Source organism: Thunnus thynnus, chromosome 18, assembly GCF_963924715.1.
Source record: "Thunnus thynnus chromosome 18, fThuThy2.1, whole genome shotgun sequence".
In the NCBI taxonomy this organism is placed as follows: Eukaryota; Metazoa; Chordata; class Actinopteri; order Scombriformes; family Scombridae; genus Thunnus; species Thunnus thynnus.
Genome location: NC_089534.1, coordinates 28,182,013 through 28,200,016, shown reverse-complemented (window position 1 = coordinate 28,200,016; position 18,004 = coordinate 28,182,013). Strand labels below are relative to the sequence as shown.

The 18,004-nt window shown below is 40.6% G+C and overlaps 1 protein-coding gene across 2 annotated transcripts in view; it reads right to left on the bottom strand.

The window, feature by feature from the left end:
• Positions 1-18,004, bottom strand: part of bach2b (BTB and CNC homology 1, basic leucine zipper transcription factor 2b) — a 109,403-nt gene that overhangs the window by 76,068 nt on the left and 15,331 nt on the right. Inside the window, exon 2 of one of the 2 annotated variants that reach the window (XM_067571677.1) lies at positions 12,821-12,965. The exons of the other annotated variant lie outside the window; for it this stretch is intronic. Within the exon in view, the coding sequence (XP_067427778.1) occupies positions 12,821-12,859 (39 nt within the window). The 5' untranslated portion in view covers positions 12,860-12,965. The remainder of the gene's footprint in view (positions 1-12,820; positions 12,966-18,004) is intronic. 2 annotated transcript variants of the gene reach the window in all.

Here is an 18,004-nt window from a genome sequence, read left to right as displayed (position 1 = left end):
ATGGTCTTTGATTAATGGGGTTTTCTGAGTGTTTTTTTTTAATTTTATTTGCCTGCATTGCAAGAGGCAAAAATGAATGAAACATCTTTCATTCAGCATTTCTTTCATTGGTCTTTCTGAAAAAGTGAAACATGCTCCTACTGTACTGTATCCCTGTTTAGACAAATGTAGTGAGCTACACATACAGTTGAGTAAGGTTGTGTGGCTCCTGAATCAGACCCTGGGTTCCCAGTTTCATGTTGGCTTTCCATTCAAACATGAGTATGGCAGGTAAAGTTGCCTGCACATTTGAAGTATTCACAAAACAGGCTTTTAAGGGTAAGCGCTGAGATGCAGGAGAAGATGTGTTTATTATGTATTGTTAAGTTTGCCTAGATTCATTAAAACCATTCAGCTTAAACCCCTCCCAGTTCAGAATATGGGACGAGGTCAACCAGCAGATTAACCTGTTGGAAGTGGGCTTGGAGGAAGAGTCGGGTCACATTCGCTCCACAAACTAAGTGTTTATCATAGAAACAAAAACGTGTGTGGTACTTCCTGTACCCTGACTGAGCACCCAGCTTGACTCACATTCCTTACATTTGTTTTATTATCTCATCATGAGCTTATGACCTCAACGTTTGCAGCTTGAGGGTGAGCAACAGGGTGAGAGGGGTCAGCTGGGGGTTGGATTAGTTTGCTTGGGGAATGGGCAAAGATGTCAGCCAATCAGCGGTCAAGAAACCGAGTGTCTGTCAATAAGGAGATGGGAGGGGAGGGGAGAGCAAATGAGGAGCATTAGGGTAGGTTAAAGAACAAAACAGAGAGGAAAGTGGGAGGGAGAGGTGGGACAGACTGGCCGTGGTGGAAGTGGCTGACTCAGGCAGGGTTCACTGAGTTCAGCTAGTAAATAAGTGACTGACTCCTCCGAGTGCATTCCAAGGCTCCACCTCACCCTCCCGCCCAGCGTCTTCTCGGGGGGATTCCTGGGGTTTCTGGGGCTGCTCTGCGCTTCGTGTGTCAACATTTCCAAACCCCGCTGCCAGCAGTGAAGGGGGGGTGGCGGGGGGGGGCTGGCTGCTGCGTGGCTCATTCACTCTTTAGCGTGTTTGCTGCAGATGAAGAGTGGAAGGTCCACATACCCACACACACACACACACACACACACACACACACACACACACACACACACACACACCCCCACCCGCCCGTCGTCCCCTAACAAAAACATCCTGAGGGTCCCAGTCAAACGGCTCGCCACGGTAAATGAGCCAGTTCCACCAGAAACCTCACACACTGCTTGAAAAGACTGACTTTCACACTCAGTCATGTAACACACAAAAATATTTTTCACAGCCAAACATGGCTGTCAGTTGTATATGCAGATTAATACACCCCTGAAGCAATGCAGAGTCTGGCCATGGCACCATCTGCCTCGGCTTTTGCTAATCACCTCAGCCAGATGGGTTAGCAGATCTTTAGGAAGCTTGTTTTCCTCCACAATAATGTGCCATGTCGGGCCGTAACACAGAAATCGGCACTGGTTTTTTTTATCTAAAAAGGAAAAGTGGTATTACACTGAATGCCTTTGAGCGATCCCAGGTGATAGTCCACAAGATTGCTGAGTGTTTCAGGTTTGAGAACCTATACTGCCGACAAAATACCAGAGGGAAATGTCTGTGAAGGGCAAAAACGTAATATTGCACAGAAAGAGGAAAAAAAGAACACACTGCATATTAAGAGCATTCCACATTTTGTTTAGTAGGTAGGGCCCAGTTAATGACCACACACACACAAAAACAGCTTGACAATTCAGTGGGCATTCTGAATCAGCGGCTCTTTCACAGTGAAATTTGAGTCTCAGCACATCTGCTGCGAATGAAGTCTTCATCTTATTTGGGTTTTTGCCACATCAGGAAAAACAGTGTGTGGTTATTTAGCTCAGAAGCGCAAATCATTTCATTTCTCTGATGAAAATCGAAATTGAAGTTCTGCACTGCTACGGCCTTTATGAGTCAATGAAATGAATCTTTTTAATTAGATTTCTTCCGTATAGAAATAGACGGTGAGAGTTCGGAAGCAGCGGACCTTCACTGCTGGTAGGTTTGTGGATTTCAGCCTGTTTATTTGAGATTTCAAACCTCAGCCGACAGCGGCTGGGTTGTTTTTACGTCCCTGCATGGAGACGGGCTATAGGTCGAACATTCCTGAGCCAAGGCCTGAAATCCTGAGAACAGCGCCTGAAGTAAACTAGCTCCGAGACAATGGCGAGAGGTTGAAGGTGAGGAGAGTGGGGCCTTTGCAGCTACTAATATATTCCAAGGAGATTTCTAAAGTGCTCCACCGCCAATTGCCCCACATAATGGTTGCCATGGTGATGGGTCCTCGGATCCAGAGCTGCGGTACAGAAATGAACCGGCAGAACAATGACCCCAACTTCCACCACGTTACGGAACATTTTTCAACGGGCTCCTTTTTCCGTTCTGTGTCAGAAGGTAAGTAAACTCCAATTTATAGAAAAGAAAATCTGCTTTTGTCCGCGTTCCGTTTCCATCTCTGCTGTTCCCATGGTTCATGGCTACAGCCCCAAACTTCCTAAGGCTTTTTTATTCCAGAGGCATCCTTTCAGCCTATAGTCTTGACAACACAGTAGGAATTTGCATGCATCAATAGTTAAGAAGAAAACAACATCCTTAACACAATCCACAAGTCTTGAGACCCACATGCCTTTGGAAGGGTCATCTCGATTTTAGCATGAGTAAAATAATTGGGAATTTTACATTATTGATTCAATGCAGCACACTACTGACTCTATGAGCTATTTATGAAGCCTTAACATCAATAATCCTTGGAGCAATATTGAATTTTTCATAGTTAATTAATGTTAAACTCAACAATCTACAACCCAGTGGAATAACAAAGGGAAGGAAAGAATTCCATTCTTTGAGTAAAGCCACATAGCTGGAGTCTGATAGCTGCCTCGCAAGTGTGTGATGTCACGCTGAAAGAGGGCAACATGGGTGAGCTAGGAGTGCCATACTAACCACAGGCATAGCAACGACACCCACGACACCCGTCCTTGGTAGAAGGCTCTGTAAACAGTGGTGACAACTGGGGGTGACATACGACTTATGGACCCCTTGTCTCAAGCAACAAAGACTATGCTACAAAGTTGCAATCAATAACAGTCATAGCTTGGACAATGTCTGTAAACTTGAGGGTTTGCCTCTAAAATGAGACATCAACCACTGGAACAAAGTCACACGTACTGCAGGCAAAATATAGATAGAATAAGAATGCTGTCTTTGAAGAAAGGCCATTGTTAGAGCAAGTTCCTCACCTATAATGTCTTCTGTTGTTCTGAGAAAATTACCCTTGATGATGTAATAGCAATGTCATCAGGATTATGTGTTTGAGACTTAAAATGAATAACAGAAAACATGCATTATAAACTGGGGTAGCAAACATGCCTGCCCTCCCAAAAAAGGAGGTGCTAGGATCTGGGTGTAGTAGTGACTACTTGCAGAGTTATTTGATGAGCAATTATTATATAACAGTAGATAGAGAGCTAACCACTAACACACTAGCTGGCTGGGAACATGCTAGCAGCTAGTCACAGTAGCCCTTGGTTGTTAATCAGATAATAAGTTTGCACAGTTTATTCAGAGAAGCATTTGTACCATCTGTGTCAGATTCCTAACTGTGTGCAAAAAGTGTCTTTTGTAGAGCAGTTTATTCTCTGATATAGCTGAGTTATATAAAAGCGGTTGGTGCAGCATAGCTAATAGGCTATGATAGCGTCCTTTGTTTTGGACTGGCTCTCCATTCCCTCAAAGGTCAGCACTGTCTAGACAGTTTGCTATTGGTCAACAGCACAAATTTCCATGTCAAAGTTCACCGAAGTTGCTGCAAAATTTTGCAGTTTTAAATACAGAGTCTAAATGAAAGACATTATTGAGTTGTATTATAGAGAGTGTAGGATCCAGCTTTTCAGGAGCTTTACCCTTAGTAAGGTCAAAACTCTGTGTTGGAACAATTCAGTGATTCGTTGTTAGGCCATGGAAAATTAATCAACAAATTTCAATTATTGAAATAAATGACCAAAAAGAAGTAAGGATTTGCTGCTTTCAATCGAAAAAGTAACTGACATATTAAACAATGATGAAAGTAACTGATGCATCCCTATATAAAGAGACAGAGACAGAGGTGAAGCTCTCTAACAGACACTGAACTGAATAAGTGATCATATAAAAGAGATTGATTACGTCTGAGAAAGCTGGACTCACCTATATTTGATCTTTTGCCTGTTTTCACACCAAGTTTGCTTTGGCATCAAAGACCAGCTAGTAAACATGAGCATGCTGTCAAACAGTTACCATTCACTGCTAAATGGAGCCAGACACCAATATATGCAGCTTTAAGGATCGCACAGTAACTCAGTTTTATCTGACACATACACATACATACAAACAACTTTAACTGGCACACACAGCACACTGGAGCTATGTTGTATAATTTCTCCCCCTTTAAACAGTGTTTTTATATAAATCTTCGTATGGAGCATCTACTCCCATCCCCCCATGAACATACATAGCAGAGTCAAAAGTCACACTTGCACAGACGGAGGATATACAGCCTCTTGACAGCTCTAACAGGAGTGGGAAGGCAGCCTATAATGGAATCTAAATAACACTTGTGCAGGGCTCATTAAAGTTGCCCTGTGTGCTTGGTCATTAACTCTCCTCTTGTGTGACCTTCATCGCTCAAGGTGGGGTGGAGAAGGTTGCCACTGCAGTGTACAGCCTTGTTTCCAACAAGCTTAAGAAGACCAAGCGAAGGCAGACTGTGCTGATTTATGTCCTGTGAGAGTGTTGCCGCTTTTTATGGGCTATAAAAATTATTAACCCACTGAATGTCCTCTAAACAGTTTAATTCCACAATGGAAAATATCTGGCCTTTAAAAAAGCTGGTGCTTGATCCTACAAAGCTCATACTGCTGTTGAGGGATCAAGATAATGTAGGATAGAAATTAATTTTCTCTTCTTGGGGTGATACTAGTATCATCTTGAGGATACTATCATTAGCATGCAAACATGTTGATGTTTAGCAGGTGATGTTTACCATGTTTACCATTATTGCCATTTTACTTTAGCATGATAGCATGCTAACAATCGCCAATCACCACTAACACAGTGCAGTCATATACCAAGTATTGGACAAATGAAAAATTTTGATCTGATGATGACACTGGATGAAAGTGAGGGGATAACCAAATGTCATTTATCCTGTGGTGAACATATGTGTACCAAATTTCATGGTAATTGGTCCAAAAGATGTTTGTTGACCGCCACTGTTTAGAGCCACACCAGTTATGTTGGCAAAATCAAAAAAATGATAGTCACTGGTGCTATAAAACCATGCTTTTCCCTATGCTGATGCTGAGAGCTGTAAGTTAGAAGTGAAGGCTGAGCCAACATTTCAGTGTGCATCAACCCAAACCCTAAAACTATGTGAATATTGCAGAAATGCTTTCAGGTAAAGTTGGGATTGATCTGGGACTCATTTTTAATTCACACGAAAACTGAGTAGTTCCTACTATTTGTCATTAGGTGTATTACAGTACAGCTTTAATATAGATTTTGTAGTATTTGTAATGCAATGGTTTAATTACAATATATGGCGGTGAATGAATATCTGAAATTATAAGTTTATCGTTGATTGGTCGATCCACAGAAAATATCCAACTACTTTTGTTTTCAAAAAAGTTTTTTTCCAGAGTTTTCAACTGCATCCCATCTGAGCATCATCTTCTGAGCAAACTCCATCCACTGATGAAGACTGTGAGATGCAGCTGAAAGCTTGTAATTGGACCTTGGGTCAAGATTATTTGTCAAACTTCTATTTTCAAGGTCAAGAGTGATATTTTGCTCTCAACTGTAATTTATGAAAAAGTTATTTATCAAACAAAAATGCAGGTTCCAGCTTCTCAAATCACATTTGGTTCTGAAAACTCTCATCTATTTTTTTATCAATAATCTTTTTTTTCGATTATGAAATGATTCATTAGTTGCAGCCCTAACAGTGTCTAATTCGCTGGGTAAGAGATTGAAATCCTTTGTCTTCTAAAGTTGATATTAAGCCTTTTAAACAAACATCTAACACCAAGTCACATAAGCGAATTGATGGCTTAATTGTGACTTCACATATCCATTCAGGTATCAAGCTACAGCAGACTCCTGCCTTTGTGCAGCATGTCTACCTTAAGGCGACTACTCATACTGTATCACTGCAATGCTAAATACCAGTCTGACATGCCAAATCCAGACCTCCCTACAGGGCAATGAACTCAAAACACATATCCGTCAGAGGAGCTAGTCCAACTGCATGAAGACAGGATGATGAAAACGAGTGCAAACATCATTCAATGGATGTGAAACAGTCCAGTCTGATCATGCAGATTAAAAGGTCAAACTCGGACTGAAACTTACCTTTTTTCAGTGTTTGTCTACTAAAAAAATCCCGTCTTGTGTGACAGTGGTTGTGGGACGAGTTGGCAGGCTCGACATCCCTCCCCCCACTGGCAAGACCACCAGTGTATTAAAATAAATCTGTGCACATGTCCCACCCCAACATGCTTGCTAGACATTACCTTATACAAGGCTAGCACCAGCTCGTTCTGCTGTCTGCTGGCCTGTGAGCAGATTTTAGCTCCCCTGCTGCCCCTGGCCTCAACCCCACCCGCCTCATTTACCCCGCAGCCCCCTCCATCTCCAGCCCCCACCTCTCCTGTGTTTCTGTGTACATGATCTCACATGACTCAACAAAACCCTGGGCCTGGAGCAGGGCTGTCCGGAGCTTTTTCCCAAGAGGGGAGGAGAAGATTGACTTTGTGGAAGGGACCTGGAGCGCTGCCCTCGACTTGGCTCAAATTGCCCCGCTTGTCAGGCCTGATGGATTTTGGCTAAAAATAAAAGCAAAAAGGGGCCCGTGACAGGCAGATAAATGAACCCAGCTCCTCCCGCTAACCGAGCCGCCACATCGTGCAGCGTCTCCCGGTTCCCTGATGCTTGGAAAACAACGATGGCGTGCACGGCCCCGAGAGCGCTGTGTTTCACAAACAAAACATTCCCTTTTCCGTGTGTGGTGGCGGGATTCGGCGAAGGAGTAGAGCAAATGCAAGATGAGCCAAGTGAGTGGGAATTCCTGCGCTTCTCCCCCCCCCTCTGTCACCCCGCCCCACGCACATTCCCCCGCCACATTCATAGCAAAAAGTCTGAGCAAAACAAAGCAGCAGACTGGATAGAAGGATCATAACCCAACTCAAACAAATACAGCAGCAGACGAGCCTGTGGGCTTTTCCCTGACGGAGATTAAGTCTTGTCCTGATCACTCACTAGACCTCTGGAATCAACAAATGGCACTTTCCAATTGTCAGTTTGAATGGTATATCATTTGGCAACTTTTTATGTGTCCTTCACCCTTTAAACCTTTGCACCCTTGAGTGTTTTAGCTTGGTTTTCACACCCTTCAGTTATAGGCTTATAGTACATATCTTAGCCAGGTGTGCCGTATATGGTTATTTGCAGAATAAGTTAAATGACATAAACTGGCATAAAGGTGATAATATACATTTTCTAAGACATGCTTTATAAAAAAAAAAAGTGTTGCAATGATGCAGTTTGAAACTGTTTGGGTTTTCTGTCTGTGTCCATAGTTGTTGACCTGAGCCCTGTTTTTTTTTTAACCTGTATTTGTTTACATTATGTCAAATCTGCACAATGAAAAATCATGCTCTGTTTGCTTTGTAAACATGGATGTACAGATTACCTTGATTATTGAGAAAGTCTTAATCCCTGGTGGGAAACTGAGATACTGGTAACTGAAGATGAAGTCACTCTGATTTAAGCATGTGTGATGTATGTATGATGTCCATCAGTCTATTACGACTGAGAATAAGTAGTTAAGACATCAGAATGCTGAATGCACAAGTGTTTATCGATGTTCAAACAGTACCTGAAACCCACTTCCCCCCACATTTTTTGGTCATCACAATTGGGGAGCTGTGTCCGACAATTTCCCAACAAAATTAAGCAGGATTTGAGCATCTCTCTCAAACTTTCTTTTTTCTTTCTTCACACAACTACCTCTGTCATTTTTCATGTGGAAAACCAAATGCAATACCATGACCACCCTAAAGGAGAGACTGTAAATACTTTTACCTATGAACTAGTTTGTTTCAAGCATACTCTAGCCTTTAACTGTCCAAACCCCCCTCACATGACACTGTGGATCTCAAATGAACTGATAATACTACAAATGCACAGACCATCCCTTGTTTATAGTGACCCAGGTGCAAGGCTCCTTTAAATATTCCTTTACTGTTGGCCATGTGAAGCTCGTACGAGGTCTGCACGGGTGATCCAGACTGCATCTGGATCCTATCAGAAACCACAAATACGCATGTAGTGAAAGTGCTTGGTAGCAGCGCAGGACGCCCAGCCTAATGAAAAGGAAGAGCACGTTTTGAACTCCTGCAATAGGTCAGTGGCAGGCGTGGGCCTCGCCTCACCTCACACACACACATGAAGGAGAGGGAAGATCAATTGTCGGGGAGAGGTTCTGCCTCACCTCACCTCCCAGGCTACCCGAGAGTGTCCCGAAATATCCCTCCTCGCTGAACAAAAGAACAAAATGGCAAGAGGTGATACGTGATACAGCAGGGTTAAAAATAGACTCACCACTGACGGCTAGGGCAGTGTTTCATGACCTCTGCATAGCGCTCTTGGATTACACCTCAAGTATCAGCATGGCTAAGACTCCTACGACTCAGCTTAGGGCTGCAAACAGAAAAGGATAGGCTTTTCTTTTTTTTGCACCACTTGTAGACATAGAAATTGGATCAGGAAGCCTCACTTCTATTAGGATTTTATGTGGCCTGGAACTTGAGAACAGAGAGAATCAAATGTTCTCACGCACGTCAAAGCAAAGAACGTCCTGTTTTGGGGATTCAAAGGGTCTCATGGTATGTGGAGCATAAATGATCTGCCTGAGAAGACAGAGACGTCCACCTTTTCAGGGGGAGGATATTTCTTTTGTTTTGATGTCACTGCACATGGCATACTACACTGAGGATCATCAAAACATTACATCATGCCGAAAAAATCCATGAGAGAAGCTGCAAGCTTTTCCAACTGTGGTTTGCTGCACATCAATCAAAGCTCAGCGAGAAAAGAAAGGAATTAGGGGGAGAGAAGTCCTGAAAGCCACTTGTTTTCTTGCAAAGTGTTAACAGACCGCTCGACTCAGCGGATCAGATATTTGAATCAGGCTCTGGAGGTGGTCTAAAAATGAAAAATGCCTGAATGAGAAAGGAAATTAGCATAAAACAAGGTGTTGCTTTTGATGGGAAAACAGTCTGCATTTTTCCTTCTTTAAATTACTTGTTGTTCAGTACAATACTTTGTTTCCCTTCCTTTCAAACATGTAAACAAGCATTTTTGTGACTGAGGGACTTTGTATATCAAAGTCTGCTAAAGAGCAGTACTTATTCATACAGAATTGATTGATTCAAAGACATTCCAGTGGTATAATGGGAATAATTTCTCCCACTCTGTGTCATAAGTGCATGCAACATGCCTCAGAGTGACAGGAACAATGGCCTCTTTCACTGCATTCGCCAAGCTGGAGATGGGGAGGTGCATCATGGGAAGCAGACAGGCAGACAGGCTCGTACAGTCGAGCGCGGATACTTCAGAGAGGCCTCACACAAACCCAGGCAACAAGCAATGGCACTTAAACTTACAGACATGGGCCATGTTTGAATGATGTGCTTTGTAAAACACACATTGCTGGAGCTCAGACTGAATTAGAGGGCAAGCAGTTCATGGACCCCTTATAACCCCTGATTTTATGTAAGAAAACATGAAGTGTGACAAGTGTATTGGGATGTTTTCACATTTGTTTCAACTGGAGACAACATGCATTTCCTAGAAAAAATGCATAAAGCATTTTTAAAAGAATGTTTTGCTAGATCTCTTAAGATTTCTTATGAGGTTGTAGTGAGGTTGCAGATTGCAACCAACTGAATACCCCTCCCCCTCCCCTTCAAAGCATTTATGAGAACCTATGGTAGCTGCGAAACTCGAGAAAAACACGAAAGGCCCTCTATGGAGCCAGTATTTGGTTTGTCCATTCTGGGCTACTGTAGAAACATGGAGGACTCCGTGGAAGGGGACCTGCTCCCTATTTTGATATAAAGAGCTCATTCTAAGGTCATAAAAACACAACAATTCTTATTTTCAGGTGATTATACACTGATAAAACATACTTATGAATATTACATTACATTTCTGCTAAGTCAGTTCCGCTAGATGCCACTAAATCTTACACACTAGTCCTTTAAGTACATTTCAAAACATTCAGCTGTTTTCTGTTGCACAATGTCCTCCACAACAAAAATAAGGGAATTGCATTCTAGGGAAATGTATTTTTTCCTGACAAATAAAAGAAAAATATGCCACAAATGCTGCTTGGAGACAAAGAAAACCCTTTAGATATTTATCACTTTTTTGACACATTTGCTGCCTCAGACTGGACAATAACTTCGGATCACATTAACCTTTTTTTGTTTCGGCATATTCATTTAACAATTCAGTTCATTACTTCTCAGTCCAGCTTGGCTCCCTGTTCTCCTGTTTTTGCCAGACATTGTTTGAACAACCACACAAGATTCAATATTAATCTGGGCAGGGACAGGAAGCAGGAAGTCATTCAGTATTTTAGCTTTCCTTAGGCATCTGTTTGAGGTATTACTTTCACCACTATAGGCAGAATAATGACAAATGTAAAGAGACTAAAATAAAATTTCTATACAAACTTGCAAACATGTCCAAGTCACACTGAAATTTCAATCATCCTCAAATTTTGTGCAAGGAAATATTAACTATGCTACAATATATGCATATTGACCCATAGTAAAACTATTTCTGGATACATTTGTGGAAACAGCATCTGTAGTGTGCTGAAGAACATCACAGTGAATATCCTACAAATGTTGAGACAAGGCGTTTTTCCTTCTTTTTCACCAAGTCTGCATGGTTGTTAGCAACTGTTAGCAACACTATCTGTCCAATTACAAAATTCAACATTTGGGAAGACTCATAATGTTGTTAAGTTTGTATTACACTCAGAAAGTGGGAGCTAACAAACCAAGCTTGCCAACGTTAGCGCTAATTCCCACTGGATGCTACTTTTCATTCATGTTATTTCAGCTCCTGCACACTCAGTACTGTGTTCTTCATGCATTATAGAAAGGAGGGGGGGCTAGCTAGCGTTAGCATCAAAAGGTATTTCTGTGAGCTCAGCACACTGTGTGTTATGGAGCACAGATTCGTGGAATAACAAAGTGCTGATGGGTGATGTATTGTCGCCCTCCCCATCTGGTTCAAACCTATACAATAGCGTGCTAAAAATGGCCTGCTGACATTGAAGCAAGTATGAGTATATACGTATACAGTAACAAAATATCATCAGTGCCCTCCCACACAGAAATTGCAACAAAGTACCAACATCATCAGTCAGTACAAGAAAATTCAAGCGACCTGAAGAACACCAGTACGGATGTTGCTGTCACTGCAGAAAAATCAATGAAAATTACATTTCTGCTTTTTGGTAATTAAAATAAACAAAAGCAGAGATGTGTGTTGATCTCTTAGCAAAAAATGAATGATCATATCAGTTGGACTTTAAGATGCAGTGGCAGGTCCCGGACTCATACAAGGCCAGAGCAGCATGCCACAGCCGCCAAAAGTAAAAGTATCCACGTTGAGCTGGTCTCAGGGTGTGACACACAGATGCCAGCACTCCACGTGGCCTGGGCTAAGCACCCTGACAACTTCTACTCCTACTACAGCCGCTTTAACTCCACTACTTACACTAAGCCACAAACTCTGGCTATGAGACTAACAGCTCCAGGACAAAGGACGCCTTTGTGTCTGCTGGTAGACTATTAAGTAAAGCACGGATAAGAGTTCTGACTTTATATACGTACGCAATACACGTGATAGCTGCCATAAAGAGATTTGTGAGCAACATGTCACTTTAGAGTTCAGGGTTTCCACTTTTACAAGTTACGTTCAATAGGATCTTTTGCCTGGATCCACTATTAGAGAGAAATGGTTGAAAATCTAGCCGTTTTTTTGTTGTTTTGTTTTTTTAAATGGCTTGTTAACAGACTTACACCGGCATAGGAATGACAGAAAGTCACAGTTGGATTAATTATCATTCAATATTAAGTCTACTACAGCCGCTATTCTAGCACCTGCAAAGGAAGTCAGAGAAGGAAGCTTTATTTCCTTTGCAACAGTTAGTTATAAATGGAAATGCGCACTTTGTCAAGAATTTATTAGTTTCGAACAGTGTGGTTTCTGCTGTTGTTTGAGAACACACAAGTGACATTATCAGACTTCCAGAGCCTTCGCATGATCTGTTTTGAATTTCTCATGTTTGCTTTTAGACCAAAACATGCTACTTTGAACGTTAAAACAGAAAGGAAACTATTAATATTTTTATAGTTAAATAAACAAGTCTTGTTGCTGCTAGGATTATAAATCACATATTAAATATAGATCAATGTAAATAACAAATGTAAAGAATCAGACACAATACACCAACCGAATTCTTGTTTATGCGTGTTGTGACTGTGACAAATGTTTGCCTCGGCTTCACGCAGTGTAACCACAACAGGAAAAAATAAAAAACAGCCTTCCTGTCAACATAATATAATGTTTTGAAAAATAGAAACAGACGGTGGAGTATGTAAGATAGTAGTAGTGCTACTTACAGACTTGTGCTTCATCTTCTGATTGTGATTAGTGATCATTTATCCACGAGCAGCATACAGTCACACTGACTACATCACTATCAGTCAGAAAGATGCGAGGTCAGATAGATGATTGGCAGGTCGCTGGTGCGGGGGTAGGGCGTCCCTGCAACATGAAGACAGACCCTCCTATCATCCACAATTACTCATCCATTCTAACAGGAAAACTACTGAAACATATACCTATAAGACTTTGTGACTAAAAGAGTAGTTTTGACATTTCAAAATAAGTTAAATAAGTCATTCAATCTTGTTGAATTGTTAAAAACAAGCGAAAAAATGACAAGTTATTTCTGTAAATTCTGTAAATGTTACTTGTTTCAGAAATCTGTACAGAATCACAAACATGGCAGGAAAAGGAAGATCAGTCTCCCAGTAGAAAGGAAATGGCCCTTCATTTTAAAAAGCACCTGAAACACCCGTGTTGCTTGAGTGACAGGAGTTCATTTTCATTAACATGATTTTAAGAACTTTTAACCACATCTCTTGGTTCTCAACAGATGCTCAGTTGTGCAAACTGCATCAACTACTAAGCAAAATACATCCCCTGAGGAAGACCATGAAATGCTGTAGAAAGTTCTAAAAAATGCTAGTGAGTGGTCCTTGATTTAAGATTTATTTTGACAAATTTCCAAATCCCAAGTGTATCAATGGTGACAAATTCTTCACCTAATACTTTCATATTCATTATTAATGCACAGTTTGCTTTTAAATAAACTTCAACTAAATAAAAATCTCCATAGTGATGAGAAAACTATATGAGTTAACTGATTTCACACAAATGATCCTTAACTATTTAATAATGACTGATTATTCATTTATCCAGTAGAATTACCAACATTATATTTAGAATTTAATTTTAGAAATGAAGACGCTTTCTCTATTTGATGTCAGTGAAAATTGAATAAGTTTGAGTTTTTGTTCTGTTGGTTGGACAAATTTAGCAGTTCAAGGAGCAGTGTGGATTCTGGGAATATACAACAGCCATTTGTCATTATTTTTCAACATTTGAACATTTCATGGGCTAAATAATTACTAACAAAAAAGACTTCCAAGGTCAGGAATGAACTTTAATGCTCAATTCATTTTAAAATTTAAAATGTAAAGGATAGTTGAATCAATAAAGAAACTAATCATTCGCTGCAGCCACATATATTACATCTTTTTTCTGTTTTCAGTCTTAAAACTGTATTTTCTTATAATGTACAGTATTAAAATCTACCAGTGTGCTGCTGAGAAAATGAACTCTTGTTTCTAATTCAAGTCATTTTTCAATTTTTGAAGGATAACTTGGTATGAGTGCAGCTATCTGCCCCGTCCTGTCATGTTTCTCTGGGAACAAGTGGAATTAGTCCTGAAGACTGAATCTGCTGGGTTTTTTTTTTACAGTACAGACAAACCAAAGATTCACATCATAGCTATTAGAGAAGTTTAAATCCATAGTATGTTTAAGATGATTAAGCCCTGATTGTAATGTGGCGGGAGTTACCAGAATAGTGTCTCTCTCTCTGTGCTGGTGGTTAAAGAAATCTTTCACTTTCAGATTCAAATCAGCTGTGAAATCTCATTTTTTTCCCCTCTCATCTAATTCTGCCACTGGTGTCAACTGATAACAATTAAAAAGCTCAACCTGAACCTGAACCTGCACCTTTACAACACAGATATCATGATGGTTACAGTGAGCTGCAGAGCAAAGAGTAGATAGATTAGCCTGTTTCTGGTCTGTCACTGTGCTCTTTGAGGAGGGAATGACTGTGATCATTGGCTTAAATGTTCCTCTTGTATATTATCCTGAAAGAATATACTGTACAGCACGTCACAGTGTTCAAACAGACTCCGCTATCAGAATCAGACTGAGCAGCACTTGCTAAGCATGATGAGAACCAATTTGCTTCCTTCCCTCCAGACACAATCCCTGAGTGAGATGAAAGGGAAGCAGCGCTACTGTAATCCATCTAAATGGCCGGCTCCTGCAGCCTTTCATGCAGCAGGACTATTGATCTCTACTCTCACTAACTCTCTCCCTCTGTTTGCCTTTGTTTCTCCATCTTTCTTCTTCTCTGCCTTTTATAGGAAAACCTCTGTAACTGGACTTTTAACATGCAGAACACTTTATCCCAGAGAACTGAGGCTATGCTCTAATTATTCTGGGTTGTCTTTAGACAACCCAAAATAGTACTGAGTATGTGAAAGTACTGAGCATGTGTCTGTAGCACTGAATATCTAAAACCGTCAAGTACTGAAAGCTAGCATTGAATGTCTGATCAAATATGTAATCTTGTTGACTTATCAAGACTTAATCAAGATAGTTCTTGATTTTAATTATAGTTCAACAATTTTGTACTTTTATTTAGTCAAAGTTCTTGGACAACATTTAACATGCTGAGTATTCCTCTGCCCTCCTCCCTGTATCAAAAGGTGTGCCCCAGGGTTCCATACTAAGACCACTGCTGTTCTCCATGTATGTAAATAATCTTTGTAGTGCCATAAAATCTTTTAATTCAGTTACATGAGAATAATCAACGCCAAATGAATAACCATCAGATTAATGATAAATTTAAAAGGTTTCATGAGAAATTATATAGCTCAGAGACTGACTCAGATAAGCTCAAAGAAGGACTCTTCTTAAACAATGTAAATATTCCACAATTATCAGATGACCAAGCTAATCTATTGGAAGGCCCCATTTCTCTACACAAAAATACTATCCAAGGTATTGGCTTATAAGTGGATTTGGTTACATTGTGAATGCAGATCAGACTGGATTTAGGGTTAAATGTCCTATCACAATACAAGACAATTATTCATTATCTCAATCATTGTCTAACTCCTGGAATTATTGTATCTATTGACGCTGAAAAAGAGTTTGATCACATGGAATTGAAAGAGATTTGGCTTTTGGTTGAATTTTTTAGGTTGGGTTAAACTTTTGTATAAGACACTGACAGCCTCTGTCTTGACAAATGGTCTTGTGTCAGCACCAAAATCTTAATCAACAGAACGCTGAAAATATTAACGCTTTGATAAAACATTGTAAAGAGAATATGATAAGATGGAGGAACATTCCTATATCCTTTCCTGGCAGAATTAATCAGATGCACAGTGAACTCAGCAGCCACACATTTCTCTGTTCTCTAGTTCTCTGTTTTGTGTCTTCAGGTTAGACTAACCTATTGTTGCTAACCTTGGAGCTAACCCCCTTCACTTTTCCAGCATTTGGGGAAACAACAGATGTGACTTTTTAGCATTTATTAAGTGACACACTGTAGTCTGTACTGTACATTTACTGACAGGCTGACAACTTACTGCTACCCTTTTCCTCTGCTCCACCTTGCATCCACTGTCGCTTTCCTGTTGTTTGCTCTTTCTCACTCACTACACAGACACATTACGCAATGTCCTATTCCTAAACGGAGTTGCACCTTACAATAGTTTCCCAGGCAACGACACAGAAGGTGACTCACGTTTCAGAACAGCGCTGCACAGAGACTCCTGAACGCTATTGATTTCCGAATGAATGGATATTTGGTGTTATTTTTGGCATTAAAAATATTTTTTGGCCTGGCAGGGATTCTTGTTGTGATAATTATAGCAGAAACACTGATTCAGTAAACGTTTAGCAAATTCAGTAAACGCTCAGTAAACGTTGAGTACAGTTAGACCCAGCAGTCTCCATTAGGTTGGGTGAGTGAAAACAACGCGGGTGTTTTGAATACATCCCGTTTTCACAGGTAATTAGTCTGTCCCTCCTGCCGCAGGAAATAATGGATTAATCCTGGAAGGCTAGCACTTTTCTCCTTATGAAGGTAACACGGAGATTATTCGACCAATGAGACGAGAGCATATCGATCAACTAATCAACCAGTCGACCAGGAGACTACAGCCCTAGACAGAGGTGAACACAGCTGGACTCTATTGACTGACAAATTTCAATTATCTATTAATCGTGTAAATTTTTGTGATTAAACTATTAATCATTTAGACAGAAAATATTAAAAATATCCATTTCAAAAACATCACAATTTCCACAAGTCCAGTTTACCTCAGTCAGGTCTTTAAATGTATTGTTTTGTCTGACCAGCAGTCCAAACCTCAGAGATATTCACTGGCAGCTGGCAAATGTGTGGCCTTCTTACTGGATGTCAGTTGACTAATTGATTAATCAACTAATTATCTAAAGCACTAAATGGGTCAGGAGTAATGTTAAGGATTTATTAAATGAGATTGAAGGCTAATGTCCTTACCACCAAAACTGTAACTAACTTGGACTCTGATTGGCCGACAATACCTGCTCTTATTGATAGAATAATAATGAAGAAATAATGACATTTTTTTCTACTCATCAGGAAAAGTGTTTACAAAGTGCCTCATATGTTAAGGTAGCAAAAAACACACACCTTCAAGTGAAAAAACAGTTAAACAGACGCTCACATTCAAACAGATGCTGATAAAAGGGTACAAATGCTTCAAAAAAGCCTGCCAAGGAGTCAATCAAGACTGAGGCATTTTATGATGGGGTGTCTAACCACTGAAACCAAGATGTAATTTCCAGAAACAGAGGAAAAAGTATACTTATTAAACATTCACCTTTAAAATGAAACATAAAACCTGTGGGTAACTGGTGCAAAAGTCACACACAGGTAGCAGATTCACAGGCGATACGCTGTGTTGTTTTGACACGCTTGGCTGACGCAGATCTTGTGACTCAGTATATCAACAGTGGACCGTCCACAACTTAGCCTCGTTGACCTTTCACCATCTGTCCTTAATGACACAGTCTGGTCTGTGGACTGCACAGGACAGCATGTGACCACTGCAGGTACACAACAAGAGTCTGCTTACTCACTGCAGGTGGACACCCACTGAACTGACCATGAACTGTTACTTCCCTTTATAGTTTATTTGGGTCATTTAGGTTCATACTTTCTGCCTGTGATTAACCAGGGCTTACAGACATATATAGATTTGTTTATAATTCACCTTCTCTGGATGTACCACTGCTTAAGAACGCCTTTTATTACTTGAGGTTTTGCAAGAATGAGTAACTGCTGGCTATCAGATGTCAACATCCGTCTTCTTATGGCCATAAAACCCTCTGCTGTAGGGTCATTTCCTCTAGTTACTCTGGATTACATTACTCACTCC